General features: G+C 39.0%; 1 protein-coding gene across 2 annotated transcripts in view; it reads right to left on the bottom strand.

The window, feature by feature from the left end:
* Positions 1-18744, bottom strand: part of NDUFS4 (NADH:ubiquinone oxidoreductase subunit S4) — a 131267-nt gene extending 112523 nt beyond the window's left edge. For both annotated transcript variants that reach the window (XM_067030966.1, XM_059062873.2), the window contains exon 1: positions 18626-18744. In XM_067030966.1, coding sequence (XP_066887067.1) covers positions 18626-18723 — 98 coding nt within the window. In that variant the 5' untranslated portion in view covers positions 18724-18744. The remainder of the gene's footprint in view (positions 1-18625) is intronic.
* Between the last annotated feature and the right edge of the window lie 353 nt (positions 18745-19097).

Below are 19097 nucleotides of genomic sequence, written 5' to 3'. Positions count from 1 at the left end.
CTTCCCTGGTGGCGCAGTGGTTGAGAATCCGCCTGCCGATGCAGGAGACACGGGTTCGTGCCCTGGTCCGGGAAGATCCCACATGCCGCGGAGCAACTAAGCCAGTGAGCCGTGGCCGCTAGGCCTGCGCGTCTGGAGCCTGTGCTCCGCAACGGGAGAGGCCACAACAATGAGAGGCCTGCATACCGCAAAAAAAACAAACAAACAAACAAAAAAACCCAAATAGGTATTTCATAAGGAAAACAAAAATCTAAAATGCTATCCTGCTTAAGGAGATGCTGCTATGAAATATTTTAAATTTTCTATACTATTGCATAATCAAATGAGCCCACATATGTTTAGTGAGTATCTAAGTTCTGTGTTACACTATGAAAGGAAAAAGGTGAAGAAAATAGTTCCTTCTCTCAAAGGACTTAAGACTATTGGGAAACACAGACAAGGAAATAGGCAATCATAATGAAGCATAACTATTACTAGAAAGAGGTAAGACATAAGAACAAGGCACACTAAGACCACACAGAATTGGTATTTAACCTAAGCTTGTGAATTCAAGTAATGCTCCTTAGAGAAAGTGATGGTTAAAGTGCCACCTGAAGGATAAATAGACCTTAAATAGGCAAGGGTGTTGAGGTGGGGTAAGGGAAGGGAAGGACAGAGGGGAAAGCAGAAGAAACAGTCTAGGCAGACAGAACCATAATCACAGAGGAGAGAGTACGAGAGCATACAAATGCCAGGAGTCAGGGATAGCAAGTAGTTCAGAAACACCAAAATATAATTTGCATATGGCTGGAGACTGGGCCAGAAGGGAACTGAGGAGAGGATGAATGCTAAAAAATGAACAGAAGATGTGAACAGGGAATATGAAGGCCTCTGTGGCATGTTGAGAAGTTTGGACTTTATCCTCCAGGCAACATGGAGAACAAATTAATACCAATGGCAAGCAGACCAGTTAGGAGGCTGGACAATAATAACTGCAGTTGCAGTAAGGATGGAATTGAATGAGAGTTAGGAAAATGAATACTAGGATTGAATGACATTGATAGGAGGCCTAAGAGACGGAGGAGACAAGAATGATACATAGGTTTCTGGCTCAGGTAAGTGGCTGGGTGTTGGTGACACCAGGGAGAATGAATGAAGTGGTGGAAGAGATGATCATTATCAAATTGTTTCAGATATGCTGTGATTAAGATGCCTGTGGAAAATCCAAGTGGTTAGTTCTAAGGGTCTAGAAATCAAAAAGATGCAGTTATATTCTCAGATGGAAAGGAGGTCCTAAAGTCAGTGTGTTAAGGCAAAAACTGCAAACAGTAAAAATTATCTTTGGAAATTCATTAGGAAGCCCTCTCACCCCACAGTGGAGACCCACATACCATCTCTTAACAAGCCAGTCCTCTAGCCCTGGGAGAAACTGCTGTTTCTTTGGTTGAGTACTAAATTGATCACTAAGTAAAACATGAAAGATCCAACTTGTATTTTTAAATGCTTTTAAAACATTTTCTACTCTTATTTGCTATGTATATGGGTTTACTTTCTTCTGTGAAGAGTGTATATGATGCAAATGAACTATATACATTTAAGTTTTCGTATAAATAGATGGTAACTGAAGTCACAGTAGATAATGAGATACCGGGAAGAGTGTACTAGTTTCCTATTGCTGCTGTAGCAAATTACCACAGAGTTGGTGGATTAAAACAACACAAATTTATCTCTCTTACAGTTTTGGAGGTCAGAAGTCCAAAATGAGTCTCACAGGGTTTAATATCAATGTGTCAGCAAGGCTGGTTCCTCCTGAAGGTGCCAGGGGAGAATCTGTCCCTTGTCTTTTCCAGCTCTTAAAGGCTGCCTTACCATGTGGTCAAATCACTGTGGTCTCTGCCTCCATGGTGATATTTCCTTCTCCTCTGACTCCTCCTGTGTCTTTCTTATGTGAACCATTTTGATTACATCAGGCCCAAGAGGATAACTTGCCATCTCAAGAGCCTCAATTTAATCATACCTAGAAAGTCACTTTTGCATCCAAAGTAATAGTAATATTCACATGTTCTGGGGATTAAGACGTGGACATTTTGGGGACTTCCCTGGTGGCGCAATGGTTAAGACTCCACGCTCCCAATGCAGGGGGCCTGGGTTCAATCCCTTGTCAGGGAACTAGATCCCACATACATGCCGCAACTAAGAGTTCATATGCCACAACTAAGGAGCCAGCAAGCTGCAACTAAGAAGGCCAAGTGCTGCAACTAAGGACCCAGCGAGCTGCAGCTAAGACCCAGTGCAACCTAAATAAATAAATATTAAAGGGCTTCCCTGGTGGCACAGTGGTTGAGAGTCCACCTGCCGATGCAGGGGACGCGGGTTCGTGCTCCAGTCTGGGAGGATCCCATGTGCCGCGGGGCGGCTGGGCCCGTGAGCCATGGTCGCTGAGCCTGCGCATCCAGAGCCTGTGCTCTGCAACAGGAGAGGCCACAACAGTGAGAGGCCTGCATACAGTAAAAAAATAAATAAATATTTTTTAAAAAAAAAGACATGGAGCTTTAGGCCAAATGGGTATCATTCAGCCTATCACAGAGAGTATGCAAAGAATAAAGGTATTGGTAATTCTTAAGTTGAATGGTGAGTCCACATCAATTCATTTTGCCATTATGCTTCCTAACATACATATATGTTACATACATTCATGTGTATATAAAATATTACATAATGTAAAACACTTTTTAAAAAGTAAAGAACTATAAACCAAACTCTGAGAAACACTAGCAGTTCAAGGAATGGGCAAAAGATGATGGGCATTCAAAGAGAACTGAGGAGGAAAGCCAAAATAGAAGTGAAAGGAAGAATCTTTCAAGAATGAGAAAGTCATCCTTTTGGATTGCAACGGTCATGTAAGATAAGGACTGAGAAGAGTCTATTCATTTAGCAACAGGTTCACTGTTGACCTTGATGAAAGCTATTTCAGTGCAATGGTGGATACAAAAATAGATTACACTGAGCTGAGGAGTGCATGGGAGGTCATGATCTGGAAAAAGCCAGGTGCAGATAAATCTTTTATATACTAGTGAATAAAATACTGTAAATAAACAGACAAAATCTAAGATGCTCTAATAATCCAGAAAGAGGAACTAAAATATAGGTAAGATTTATGAAAGGAGGGGGGAAAAGAGGTGGGGAAGAAAGGAATAAAAACTAAAAGAAAGAAGTCACAAGAAAGAATAATGATGATGATGTTAATGACGATGATAATTTTGTTGTTACAATTTATTAGGCCTTAGCATATGCTGCACACTGCCCCAAGCACTTTATATACTTTATGAAACATTATCATGTCCAATTTACAGAACAGAAGACAGGCACAAAGTAGACACAGAGCAAGAAATGTCAGAGGTGGCACTCAAATGTCGGTAAAGTTGACTCTAAAACATGTGCTCCTAACTACTGTATTAACTGATGTGATGGCTCCAATAGAGTATTTCAAGTATGAAAAAGCTAAGAATGGAAGAATTAGCCAGAAGCTAATTAGCTAAGAAACTAAGAATTAGCCTGGCAGCATGGCTAATATCGGGAGTTAACAGAACATCTCTGGAAAGCAGTTCTTCCCAAAGCTAGAGTCAAGGACACTAAGTAAAGAGATTTTAAGGGAGTTGGCCACATCAACAGTTTGAACTCAAAACCAAAAGATTAAATTGGGGACCAAAATAAAAACTTGAGCCCTAAAGAGGGGCCATTTACAAGCAGTAACTAAGATGTACTTAAACCATTAACTTCAGAAGCAGCAGAATACCAATGTTTTAAGTCTCAACTAAAGGAAAAAAAAACTGAAATCTGTGAAATAACCCCAGATGCATACTGTATCCATACCACTACTAACTATGCACTAACATGGTATGCTGAAACACATTAATAAGATGGACAACAAGGCTACCACCAAGGTAATCAGAGAAGACAGTGGGACAGGAGCAAGAGCTTAAAAGATAGCAGTAGAAAAAGTTCTCATAACTACCATTAAATCATTTAGACAGTGTCAGTGAGAGGAAAATATATGCTCACCCAGAGAATGAGATCAACTAGGTTACTGGCCACTAGTACCTGTTACATTCTCAAATTCAAAGAAAAGCTTTGTCTGCTGGGACGTTACAGTCACTGGTCAACTGGTACACAATATGGGAGTATAATGCCATCATGAATTCTTTAAACATGGAATTGTTCTCTTCCCTAGAGAACTTCTATTACTATTTACAGTTAAATGAGTTGTAAGACCTCAGTGTCCTGATCCTTTGTCATGTCCTTCAGAATACTGGTGAATAAAGCAAATTCTAATCAATGAGTTATTTACAACCTTAGGAATAGATTAAACTATAATATAATTATCAACAGACCATCTAAAATGAGATCATTCACTTTCATGAAATGAAATAACATTCAAAAAGCAATTACCACTGTGCCTAAGTGTTCAATAAATTATAGATATTAGAATTCTTGGGAATTCCCTGGTGGTCCAGTGGTTAAGACTCCGCACTCCCAATGCAGGGGGCCCAGGTTCGATCCCTGGTCGGGGAACTAAAATCCCACATACTGCAACTAAGCCTGCACGCCGCAACTACTGAGCCCACAAGCCGCAACCAGAGAAGCCCATGCACTGCAACAAAGACCCAGTATAGCCAAAAATAAATAAATTAATTAAAATGTTAAAAAATAAAACTTCAAAAAACTAAACAAAAAGAATTCTTATTAGCAACTCCCCTCCCCCCAAAAATGGTTGCAGAGACTCTTGAATTATAAGGAAGCCTATAACCAATACCTTTGGTGCTCACATTACATTCCTTTGGCCCATTTTTCTTTTCAGCCACAGCTATAGAAGCTCAGACTTGGGTCATCATCCAGTATCCCACCTGAAGTGAACCCATTATGCCTGAGGGTCTTCAGGAGCACTAGTATAGCTCAGAGTCAGAAGAGCTAACACCTTCAACCAAAGGGAAATGAGAACCAGTAGATAAATGTTCAAGCCTTCCAGCTTTCAAATGGATAATACTGAAAGGCATTCTGTGTGCTTAGGAGATTCCAGCGGAACTGAGCCTCTTACTGCTTGCTCACTGCAGCAATCTCTATCACCCTTTTTCCTTCCTTCCCAGTCTCACTCCAGAGCTCCTCACTTCTAGTTCCTATGTCAACTCTCAAATAAACCACCTATACCCATGTCTTGGTCTCATACTCTTCTTCGGGAAATACCAATCTAAGACAAAGCCCATGCACAAGATCCTAAGAAATGATCACCTATCCTTGGATTGAACACTTTTACCCTAACACATTCATCCTCAAAGCAGATGTTCCAAGGGCATACATCCTATTAAAGTGTAGAATTGCAGTCTTGGAGATTAGAAAAGAACTACAAGTATTTATTGAATGAGTGAGCAAACTTAGCAAGCCAAATCCCAGAGTTCTTTAAGAAAAAGGTAAGAGATCAGTCTATACAATATATACAAACATTATTTGTTCCCTAAAGATATTGCAATATAAAATATTTCTGGTTCTTGGGACTTCCCTGGTAGCGAAGTGGTTAAGAATCTGCCTGCCAATGCAGGGGACACGGGTTCGATCCCTGGTCTGGGAAGATCCCACATGCCGCAGAGCAACTAAGCCCATGTGCCACAACTACTGAGCCTGTGCTCTAGAGCCCACGTGCCACAATTACCGAAGCCCGCCCAGACCTTGTGCTCTGCAACAAGAGAAGCCACTGCAATGGGAAGCCCTCGCACAGCAACGAAGAGTAGCCCCCTCTCGCAGCAACCACAGAAAGCCCGCACACAGCAATAAAGACCCAACGCAGCCAAAAAATTTAAAAATGAATAAATAAAATATTCCTGGTTCTTAATTTTTGTTCAAGGGGCCCAGCTTTCATTACAACCGACTTCCAGAGTTTCTATAACCTATATACATGATACAACAGCATAAGTACAACTACAAACAATGACTATATCATAGTAAACCCTTAGTCTGTTTCATCTGACTCAATTGAGTATTCTCCCAAGATATTTTTAATAAATTATTTTATTTATTTATTTTTGGCTGCATTGGGTCTTTGTTGCTGTGCGCAGACTTTCTCTAGTTGCAGCGAGCAGGGGGGCTACTCTTTGTTGTGGTGCGCGGGCTTCTCATTGTGGTGGCTTCTCTTGTTGCTGAGCACAGGGCTCTAGGCGTGTAGGCATCAGTGGTTGTGGCATGCGGGGTCAGTAGTTGTGGCTCACAGGCTCTAGAGCGCAGGCTTAGTAGTTGTGGCATACGGGCTTAGTTGCTCCACAGTATGTGGGATCCTCCTGGACCAGGGCTCGAACCCATGTCCCCTGCACTGGCAGGTGCGCTCTTAACCACTGTGCCACCAGGGAAGGCCTCCCCCACGATTTTTAAAACTTGGTACCAAAGAAAGGGATTTTCAGTCCCTCCCTCATGATAAAGCTGAGATATAAGCCTGAAAAACACTTCAGTTTTTCAGTGTTAAATAGCTGAACACTATTGTGTTCCATCAGCTATGATATCTGCCACATCAAAAAAAACAAGCTGGGGCTTCCCTGGTGGCACAGTGGTTGAGAGTCCGCCTGCCTATGCAGGGGACACGGGTTCGTGCTCCGGTCCGGGAAGATCCCACATGCCACAGAGCGGCTAGGCCCGTGAGCCATGGCCGCTGAGCCTGTGCGTCCGGAGCCTGTGCTCTGCAACGGGAGAGGCCACAACAGTGAGAGGCCCACATACCGCAAAAAAAAAAAAAAAAAAAATCCATGCATCAAAAAGGAAGTCTGGAGGGAAATAAGATATTTTGAACCAAAAGATAATAAAATACAACATATCAAAATTTGTAGGATGGAACTAAAGCAATTCAAAAGAAAATAGAAGATGAAGAAGTCCTTCCTAGCCCATTTTATGAGTCCAGTATTACACCCTGATATCAAAACAAAAACAGAGCAAAAAACGTAAACTACAACCAATATCCTTCATAAATATAGATGTAAAAATCCTCAACAAAGTATTAGCAAATCAAACACAGAAGTATATAAAAAGAATTAAATAACACAACCAAGCGGGATTTATCCTGAGAACGCAAGGCTGCTACAGTATTTGAAAAATCAACATAATTCAACATATTGACAGGCTAAAGAAGAAAAACCATAATAATATATCAATTGATACAGAAAAGGTATTAGATAAAATATAACATCCATTCATGATTAAAACCTATTAGCAATCTAGGAGTAGAAACTTCCTCAATCTGATAAAAGGCATTTCTACCAAAAAAATCTTCAGCTAGGGCTTCCCTGGTGGCGCAGTGGTTGGGAGTCCGCCTGCCAATGCAGGGGACACGGGTTCGTGCCCCGGTCCGGGAGGATCCCACATGCCGCGGAGCGGCTGGGCCTGTGGGCCATGGCCGCTGAGCCTGCGCGTCCGGAGCCTGTGCTCCGCAACGGCAGAGGCCACAGCAGTGAGAGGCCCGCGTACCGCAAAAAAAAAAAAAAAAAAAAAAAAAATCTTCAGCTAACATTATATTTAATGGTGAAAAACTGAAAGCTTTCCCTTAAGATCAGTAAATGGCAAGAATGTCTACTGTCACCACCCTTGTTTAACACTTCTGGAAACCAAAAAGAAACAAAGGTATAGAGATTGGACAGAATAAATAAACTGTCCCTATTCACATACTACATGATTACCTACTTAAAAAATCCCCAAGAATCTACAAAATACATAAAGAATTAACAAATGAATATAGCAAGGTTGCCTGCAAAGTCAAACACACAAAAATCAGTCCTAATTCTATATATGGCAATGTACAATTACAAACTGAAATTTTAAAAACAAGGCTATTTACCATAGCTCCCCCAAATTGAGATATGTAGGCATAAATCTAACAGAACATACAGGATCTGCAGATTCAAAACTACAAAACACTGATGAAAGAAATCAATAAATAAATGAAGAGACGTCCATATATATGGACTGGGAGGTTCAGCATAGTAAAGATGACAACTCTCCTCAAATTAATCTATAGATTGAAAACAACGCCAATCAAAACCTCAGGTGGATTTTTCAGAGATATGGATAAAAATGATTCTAAAATTTAGACAAAAAGGCAAAGGAACTAGAATAGCTAAAAAACTTTTGAAAAACAAGAATGAAATTGGAAGAATCACAACTCCTCAATTACAATACATTAACTATAAAGCTATAGTAATCAAGACTATGTGGTATTGGCAAACGGATTTAGATCAGTGGAACAGACCCAGACAAATATAGTCAACTGATTACTGACAAAGGTGCAAAAGCAATTCAGTGGTAAAAGAATAGTCTTTACAATAAATGGTGTTGGAATATACGTCCATATGCAAAAAAAATTAAGCTCAACTTAAATCTCACACTTTATATAAAAATTCACTCAATATGGATCATAGATCTGAATAAAAAGATTTCAAAACTTCAAGAAGAAAATAGAGGAAAAAATCTTCATGTCCTGGGGTTAGGCAAAGAGTTCTCTGATATGACAACAAAAGTACAATTCATAAGAGAAAAAAACTGGTGAACTTTATCAATATTAAAAACTTTTACTCTCTGAAAGATACTGTTAAAAGAATGAAAAGAAATAAATTGCCTTGATGTAAAAAGAATGAAAAGAAAAGCTACAGATGGCGAGAAAATATTTGCAAACTACATATCTAACAAAGGTCTTATATCCAGAATATTTTAAGAACTCTCAAAGCTCAACAATAAGAAAATAAACAACCCAACTTAAAAATTGGCAAAAGACATAATAGACACTTCACCTCAATATTATTAACCATTAGGGAAATACATATTAAAACCACATGAGTTATCCATGATGGAAATGCAAATCAAAACCACCAGATACCACACTTCATACTCACTAGGATGGTTCTAATAAAGATGGTAATAATAAGTGTTGGCAAAATGTTGAAGCCATTGGAACCCTCATTCACTGCTGGTGGGAATGTAAAGTGGTACAGACACTTTGGAAAGAGTCTGGCAGTTACTCAGAGGGCTAAACACAGAGTTATCATATTGTCCAGTAATTCAACTTCTCCGTATATACCAAAAGAATGAAAACCTGTGTCACACAAAAAATTGTACACACATGTTCACAGAACGTTATTCATACTAGCCAAAAGGTGAAAACAGACCCACTGTCCATCAACTTGTGTATAAAGTGTGATATGTCCATTCAATAGAACATTATTCATCAATAAAAAGGAATCAAGTATTGATACATGCTACAACTTGGTTAAACCTTGAAAACATTAAGAGAAGCCAGTCACAAAAGATCACATATGATTCTCTTTGTATGAAGTGTCCAGAGTAGGCAAACCTAAAAGACAGAAAGCAGATTGGTGGTTGCCTAGGGCTAGAGGAAGGGAGAAACAGGAAGTGACAGCTAATGAGCACAGGATTTTTTCTTGGAGTGATGGAAATGTTCGAAAATTGACTATGAATGGTTGCACAACTCTGTGATTATACTAAAAACCATGAAATCATACATTTCAAATGAATGAATTATATGATAATTATATCTCAATAAAGTTGTTATAAAAACCACAATGAATTATCATTACACACCAATTAAAATGGCTAAATTTAAAAATACTGACAATAACAATGTTAATAAGGATGCAGAGCAACTAAATTTCCATACATTGCTGCTGGAAAAACAAAATGGTATGACTACTCTGAAAAATAGTTTTGCAGTACCTTATAAAGTTGAAGTATATTACCTACGGCCCAGAAACCTCCCTCCTGGGTGTCTACTCTAGAGAAATGAAATCATGTTTACATAAAATCCTGTACACAGGGCTTCCCTGGTGGCGCAGTGGTTGAGAATCCGCCTGCCGATGCAGGGGACACGGGTTCGTGACCTGCTCCGGGAGGATCCCACGTGCCGCGGAGCGGCTGGGCCCGTGAGCCATGGGCACTGAGCCTGCGCGTCCGGAGCCTGTGCTCCGCAACCGGAGAGGCCACAACAGTGAGAGGCCCGTGTACCGCAAAAAACAAAACAAAACAAAACAAAATCCTGTACACTGATGTTTAAAGTGGCTCTATTTACTTACCACTGTCAAAAACTGGAAAAAACTGAAATGTTCTTCAAGGGGTAAATGGATAAACTGTGGTATATCCAAACAATGAAATATGATTTAGCAATAAAGAGAATGAATTATTGATACACACAACTTAGAAGAATCTCAAAGGCATTATGCTAAGTGAAAGAAACCAATCTCCACAGGGTTGTATACCATATGGTTCCATTTATATTAGTCTCAAAATTACAAAACTATGGAGATGAAGAAAAGATTATTTGTTGCCAGAGATTACAGGGGTAGGGAGGGACTCTTTTGGGGTGGAGTCTTTTGGGGTATTCTGTACCCTGATTATTGAGGTGGTTATACAAATCTATACATTTGTTAAAATTCTAAGAATTGTTAACCAAAAGGAAAACAGTGGATTTTTCTTTATAATTTTAAAAATTAAAAAATGTTAAATCCAATTGAGAGTCAATGCTTTTCTTTAATTTGGTTTAAATTCACTAGACTACCACTTCTGATCATCTCATTTAGTTTAAAATACAGTATATAGTTCAAAGAAAGATATTGAAACAATGATATTCATCCTAAGGAGTACCAAGAGGTAATAAATCTGGTCATTAATTAGGGGTAAACAAACTAGACATGCTAAGCCTGGAGCACAGACTCAGAAGGAGAATGACCGATGACAAATGTCTTCAATTATCTGAAGAGCTGACATGTGCACGAGAGTTAGAATTTTTCCATATAATTTTAAAGAGAAACTTCATTTACCAGTGAGCCTAAAAATACAGAGGGTTTTCTAGGGCTACCAATGATTCACCATATATTCCTCAACTGCTAGATAATCAAGAAACAGGAAGTTCTGGAGATTGTTGCATTAAACAAAGGGTCAGACAGGATGATCCAAGAGTTTTCTTCCACCTCAAACATTATATGAATCTATGAACTATAACTTCTACAGTTAACCTACCAAAGCAGAAGACACCGAACATCTAAAAAGGTATCCCTTCCTGCCAAAATATCACCTTTCATTGCATAAAAATATTAAATAGCACTCTAATTTCCAAATTTTTAAAAAGACCAAATAAATTCAAAATCTTAACAAAAGCCTTATTAAGACCCATTTTATTTCTCCAAATCTCATTTGTACTAAAGATATTAAAATTAAATTCAAATTACTAATGTCTAATTAAATCTAATTTCATTAGATTTAAAAGACAAAAGTTATAAATATAAATTTCATGCAAACTTCTATAAGTATATTGAAGAAATTTCTTGAAAAAGAAGTACTCTTTCCACACAAAGGGTGGTAGTCCTCAAAAGAGCCAAAACATCTGTATTCACTTTAAAGCTCATCAAGACAGACTGACATTTTTAGGAGAAGCATATGGCTTGCTGAACAGTCATCTAGAACAGGATCTTTCGTCTAGTAAACCCTATTCAAGGACCATTTACTTATGTATGGAGTGGCTGAATAAAGAAAAGAACATATTTTTAAGTCCTAGAAAACACAAAGAAATAAACTCTTCATCTAGCTTTGTTAAGGATACAGCAAAACACATTAGAAAAGCAGCCAGATCTTTACTCTCAGAGACAGTGCTCTCAACATCTGAAACAATTCTAAGAAATCACTGAAACAAGAACTCTAGAAAAGCTTTCTTAGAGAACTATATCCAGCCAAAGACCACCTCCCTAAAAAAGGCATTTCCATTTTAAAGGATAAAACACTTTCTTCTTAAAACTCTGAAGGGCAGAGTTCAACAGCTGCGCTATATTAAACCTGAGCCCTTCCAAAAGGAAGAACAAGAGTCTCTGGAGAGTGAGTAACATGGCCTGCTTTCTCCAAAATTATCAGAATGCCTGCTTTGCCTCAAAGGAAAGTTTCTCTATACAATACATGGGTGAAAAACAAATCTTAGATTAGGAAAACATGCAAAAATAGAAGCATTTGTTTCTGGAAATCTCCTCTGCCTAAGGCAAAATGCATTTTGAAGTCCTTCAAGACATAGCACGGAAACTATTAAACAAAAAAAAACAAAAACAGTAGTTTTCAGCCCTAGCTTCCCTTCAGAATCGCTATAGAGCTAGGTCTCAACCTAAATTTACTGAACCAATATATACTGGGACCAAGGCATCTGAATTATTTATGCACACAGCAAGTGATTTTGATGCACAGCAAGGGTTTAAAAACAACTGAACTGGAGCATGATCCCACAGAGGAAAAATTAAAGTCTAGTGAGTAAAGACAAGAAGGAAAGGTCACATTTGAGCAACTAACTAGTTCTAAAGAACCTAAGGTTGTACACACCTACTAAAATACTCAATAACAAACAGAAAGAGAATTTGAAACAGAAATTCTGAATTGTTCTCATGCCATTACTTAAAGGACAAAAGTCTTAGAATAATTTGCTAAAATATCCAAATATTTAGATGAAAGTTGTTATGAAGAATGTGATCACTGCAAAGGTTCCATCAGGGTCTCTGGATACTGCAAACTGAAAAAAAAAAAGTTGTAATAAGAGCTCATGTATTATATGTATTATCTGTCAACCTTTAAAAAGTTCAAGGCTTTAATCACAACAAAGTAAATTTCAGCCATTATCAAAGCTTTATTAAGCCTACTTCATTTTACACAAAATTCTACCAGGTTTTACTTGCTTAGTATTCAAATCCATGATAAACAAACAGTGGCAGTGGAACTGCTAAAGGGGAGCAGACCAGTCAAGGAAGGATACAAAAACACTATTAAAAAGTAGACACAAGAACTCAGGAAGCACAGCAGACACGTGATAGTTTTTAAAGGCAGCAGAATACGGTAACTCTGTTTCCTAATGATCACTAAAGAAAAGGAAAAATATGTTCAGTATACCTTGTTTAATACATACCTTACATGTATTTCGTTTATGAGGGTAAGAAAGTATAATAATCAAGTTACCTATACAAAGTCTCTCATCAAAAATAATTACAAAATCTAGGGGAAAAAATCCTTACCACAAAAATAACCACACTCTAGCTGTATAAAAGGAACAATGGAATGAAAGTAAAGAGCATAAGATAGTCTTTTAAATAAAGAATACACCTTGAGGGGAGGGACAGACTGGGAGTTTGGGACTGACATGTACACACTGCTATATTTAAAACAGATAACCAACAAGGACCTACTGTATAGCACAGGGAACTCTGCCCAATATTCTGTAATAACCTAGATGGGAAAAGAATTTGAAAAAGAATACATATATGTATATGTATAACTGAATCACTTTGCTATACACCTGAAACTAACAGAACATTGTTAAACAACTATACTCCAACATAAAATAAAAAATAAATATATATATATGTATATATATATATCTTGCTAAAAGGAAAAGAAAACAGAGAAGACACTGCGGTTATAATTTACTATTACCAGACATAATATTTCTCTCTGCAAAAGTCAACATATTCCTTTAAATTGCTAAGTCAGACCATTTCCTAGTAATGTAAACTTAAAATCTGTTCCTTTGTCTGAAAAATGAGAATAAAAACATGTGAGTTGTAGGATTACTGTGAGAAATGGGATAACAAAGGTAACGTCCTTGGCACAGTGGCTAATACACAGTGAGAAATAAATGTTAGCTGCCATTATTAATTTGTACTCAGAATAAACATCATAAAAGTGACTCTCAATGTTCACCAAAGGATGTATTTTAGAAACTTTTCCATTTGAAATGGTCTTATTCTGCATTCACCCTACACCCAGAGACCTCTCTAAAATGTATTATATAGGAATCAAGTTGCCCCATTTTTCTTCATTAAGTCCCATGTATTATCAACTTGTAAAAACTTCATGTAAAGTAGCTTGCACACAGCAAGTCTAATAATCACATTTAGTTACTATTATTCCTAAAGAGCTCTCATGTTCTGAGTACCCTTTCTCAAATTAAATTCATTTCCACCTCTATTTTAAATTTGAAAACAAAAGAGTAATCAGGACACCTGTCAAAGAAGTGCTTGAGTACAAAAAAAAAATCTATTTAGGGACTTCCCTGGTGACGCAGTGGTTAAGAATCTGCCTGCCAATGCAAGGGACACAGGTTCAATCCCTGGTCCAGGAAGATCCCACATGCCACAGAGCAACTAACCCCATGTGTCACAACTACTGAGCGTGAGCTCTAGAGCCCATGAGCCACAATTACTGAGCCCACACGCCACAACTACTAAAGCCCGTGCACCTAGAGCCTGTGCTCCACAACAAGAGAAGGCACCACAATGAGAAGCTCATGCACCACAATGAGAAGTTCGTGCACCACAACAAAGAGTAGCCTCCACTCGCCACAGCCAGAGAAAAGCCCGCGCACAGCAATGAAAACCCCACACAGCCAAAAATAAATAAATAAATAAATTTATTAAAGAAAAAAAAAAAAACTGCTCATTTTCAAGTGTGTGTGTGCACACTCACTTGTGTGTAGAAGAGTCAGTATAGGTTGTTATGCTGAGGCAGCCAACAATCCAAACAACTTTGTGGCTTATAACAAAGTTTGTTTCTTAGTCACTTTACATTTTATATAACCTATAAGAATCAGCTTCTGCTTTCCTCCATGTTATCTTTATTCCAGGATCTAGGCTGAAAGAAAAGACCCCACCAGGGACAGCAGAGGAAAAAATGACATGGCAAAACGTGGGACAGCTCTTGGAGCTTCTGCTTGACGTGGTATAACATTCCTGGTTAACAATTCATTGGTCAAGGACTTTCCTGGTGCTCCAGTAGTTAAGAATCTGCCTTCCAATACAGATTACACGGGTTCGATCCCTGGTCCGGAACTAAGATCCCACATGCCGCGGGGCAACTAATCCCACGTGTGGCAACTACTGAGCCCATGTGCCACAACTAGAGAGCCCACGTGCTACAACTACAGAGCCCATGCCCTCTGGAGCCCATGCGCCACAACTAGAGAGAAGCCCATGCACCACAACTAGAGAGGAGCAAGCCCATGCGCCACAGTCAAAGATCCCCCGTGCCACAACTAAGACCCGATGCAGCCAAAATTAAATAAATAATTTTTTTTTTTTTTTTTAAGGCAGGGAGAGGAGATGGTCCCCTTGGAAAAAAAAATTCATTGGTCAAAACAAGTCACTTGGCCAATGGGGTGGTGATGTATAATCCTATCACAGGGAATGGAAATTAATATTATAAATAATAATACCATCTACCATGATATCCACCATCGAGACTAAAGAAAAGAAAAATATTCAGGCTATTCAAACCAATAATAAAATCAGCATTTATTTAGGTAAGGTTTACTATGTGCCAAGACATTATTCTAATATTTACTAGTGTTAAAATATTTAAATCAACAAAGATGTCTGCTACTGATGAAAACAGACCAACTAATTATGGGTATTTTTTAATGAGGAAAATAAGCAAAACAATGAAACCTATTAGAAAACACATTAGAAACATTGAAAGCTCACAAAACTTGGCTTTGATATGTTCCAGACAGCAAAAAGTAGCTGCCCTTCAGAGGAATTTGTTTATCCAGCTTATCTGAAGCAGAAGCCAACCTACTGATTTTAAATGTCCTAAATGTTTTTCAAATTAGGGCTCAGACAGTTTCTTAGCAAGGTGTAATACACACAGAACTCTTATCAAAATTAGTGCCTCGGGCTTCCCTGGTGGCGCAGTGGTTGAGAATCCGCCTGCCGATGCAGGGGACACGGGTTCGTGCCCCGGTCCGGGAAGATCCCACATGCCACAGAGCGGCTGGGCCCGTGAGCCATGGCCGCTGAGCCTGCGCGTCCGGAGCCTGCGCTCCGCAACGGGAGAGGCCACGACAGTGAGAGGCCCGCGTACCACAAAAAAAAAAAAAAAAAAAAAAAAAAAAATTAGTGCCTCTTACTCATTGAAGGTTCCTGCAGACTCATATTCATACTGGCTTATCTAACACTGAAAAAGGAAACATAGCAACAAAATACAGCCAGCGACTGGAGCACAAAATAGGCCTCACAAAAAGGTCCCATACACTCAGTCCCCACCAGTATTAATTAACACCCTCTGAAGACCCTAAAGAGCTATATTTGAGGTAAACACAAGACTCAGTCCAATTGAGAAGTGATAGAACAGGGCTAGGTGAGATAAGTATACATGAATAGGTTAAAGAAAACAAAAACAAAAACACTGTATCAAATGTCCTGAGTCCCTAGTATTGCTATTTTGAAATAGAGTGCCATTTTATCTGATTTTAGATTAATATCCTAAATAGTTAAACTTACCCTGGACAATCCCTTAGTAAAGTCAGGGAAAGTAAGAATAAATGTAGGCCATATATCCAGGGTTGTCCCCCGCTCTCCTTCAGCCCAGGGAAGTAAGAAACACGTGGAAACAGACTCACTCCAAAGCAGGATCTCAGCAACTAGATCAGCTGAATCAACTACACTGTTTAAACAATTTTTCCTCTTTCTTGTGTGAACACATTGTTGGGTTTTTTGGTTTGCTCTTTGGTGTTTTACAGATATACTAAAGTTAAATTCATATAAGTTAATGTAGCTGTTAACGGCTTCTTTCCTTCTGCTGATAGTTCCTTCTCTTCAATATGTATATTTGTTCACTACTCCCTTCCTTATCAAGGAAGGGCCTTACTGATTCTATCTCCCCTCATTTCACTCAAGTGATCTGAAATGGCACATCATTTGCAAATATTTTCTAAGCAATACAATAAAATGAATTTTAGATGCAGATGTCCCCATTAATTGGTTCTCTTCCCACACTCTACCTTTTCAGATCCTCATTACTCTCAAAACATAATGTGAAGAGAGTGCTTAAGGATGAAAAGCAAATAATATCTAGGAGAGAAGTGCCATAAGTTTCTCTCAAGGTGAAGTGAACAACATAAGCTCTGCGGGTAAAAAAAGGTGGTAAAGAAAGCAAATAAGTGTATCATTTCGCTTGAGCTTAAAATTTGTTTTCCTTGGCTTTTAAGTTTTTAAAAGTCTGAAACAAAGGTTATCTTACATGATTTAAAATTTTATTTTCAAATCTCTTTAAACACATTTGCAAGCAGAAACTCTTTAAATGTGGATAAGTAGTACTAATCAGCAAAGTTTCCAAAATCTAGTATCTTAACTTCGACAATTATAAATTACTAACAAAATGGCTGTGACTTAGACATACATCCATGTTTTGATTAGCCATGGACCCTTCAAATTTGTTCTCAGTTCTAGGAATACCGTGAACTTTTTGGGAATGCAAAATTAATGCCCATAGTATCTAGGAGAAAAAGAATTAACCTTGGTCACCTCTATTCTAGACCTAAGTCAACCAGTGGAGTATCTTACCTTAGAGAAATACTCATGTGTAGCACAGTTAACTGTTGTACAAACTTACCTTTCCCCAATCTTAGCATTCTTATTTTTCAATGACACTATATTATGTATACATCGCTCTATGATTGCCTTCGAGACTTCATAAGCCACTGACATCATCTTTCCCATCCATCATCCACTATTTAAAACCTTAATAAAACTTACCTCCAAAAATCCTTTCTAATTAACTCGTTCTAACTCTGTATTCCCTTTATGTTTAATATAACATTAAACTAATTAGCGTTTCACTAGACCCTCTTTTCAATTTTTAACTACTCCCATTCCTCCCACCCCTTCACATCTGTCCATCCAGTCTTTCCATTGCTGTTCTAAGCACTCATGTAGAAGATACTGAACATAAGCCCTGGTTAGTATATATACTAACAAGCTGTGAAAATAGCAATGAAACAAAATAATTCTTCGCAGACAAAAATGCTAGAATGCGTGTGTGCGCGCGCGGGCGCGCGCATGCTGTTGTGTTAGTACTATAATAAAGTCAGGAAAATTGAGAAAAATAGGGAAAGGGAGAGTTAAGTAACGCAGTCGAAAAAGAAATCATCACAAAAATGCTTCAAGGCAGAACAATGAACGATAACAATCTCTGAATTACTGTATTACTGTGAGGCTTTAATAAATTTCTGGATGGGAAAACTCCCGGCACTACCACCAGTCTATCAAAAATTACTTTCCAGTACTACTAGCAGTGATATATTTACTAACGTTGAATTCCAACCAAGTTTTCCTCCCAAGCAGCCTGATAAATAAAACAATCTTTCAGCGCAGAAACCCAGGCAATATCACCTAAGGCCGTGGAAGGAGAGGAAGTGATTTAACCCTCCAGTAAAGACTGAAGTGATGGGCAAACAGGTAAAAAATGGAGGGGTGCGGAAAGTGGGGGAAAAAATGAGTGAGACTCCGCCCCCTCTCTCTGGGGGCTCGGCTCTTAGCTCCGGAGACAGCCCCACTCCACAGACCCCTCACAGCAGCCGTCCAAGTTTCCAAGAACCCAGAGGTACTCCTCCCCCCTCCCCGCATTCACGCCCCCGCTGGCCTGGCCAAGCTTCCCCAGGTCGCAGCTAGTCCCAAATCCGCCCGCCCTCTCCCGAGGAAAGGGTCAGCAGAGGACGTTTTCCCGAGGCCTTCTCCGGGACCCAGCAGCAGAGAGCTCCGCAAAAGTGGAGAGACCCGAGAAGCTTGAAGAAGCCTCACAATGCTGTTACCTGGTCGGAACCTTGGAAACGGAAACGGCAGCTACACCCGCTGCCCTTCTCCCCCGCAACGCTTGCCTCAGCGCCACTGACATTGAGACCGCCGCCATCTTGCTGCAGGCAAACACTAGGACGGATCACCGCAAGGGACAAACTTCCTTCGTTTTCAAGCCAATGGAACCGCAATGCAACGGAGTGGGTTTTTTTGGGTTAATTTTATCCTTGTTTGGTGTTTTGTTAAATAATGGAGTTTAGAAAAGAGGTGAAACGTTTGGTTGAAAGAGATAAGAAGGAAAGTGGACGGAAGAAAAATGCAGAAGTGCATTAAGTGTAAAGATCATCCTCATAAAGTAAAATCCTTTTTTGTTGTTAAGGACTGGTTACTTAGCAGTTAATGAAGAGACCAAAAGAAAACACTTGAAAGTTTAAACACCTGCAACTCATAATTTTTTCAAAGGACTCAATATTTAAGGCTGAACCTACT

This window comes from Kogia breviceps, chromosome 4, assembly GCF_026419965.1.
Source record: "Kogia breviceps isolate mKogBre1 chromosome 4, mKogBre1 haplotype 1, whole genome shotgun sequence".
NCBI classification, from domain to species: Eukaryota; Metazoa; Chordata; class Mammalia; order Artiodactyla; family Physeteridae; genus Kogia; species Kogia breviceps.
The sequence above is the reverse complement of the archived record's forward strand: the minus strand, read 5'-3'. Positions and strand labels throughout refer to the sequence as shown.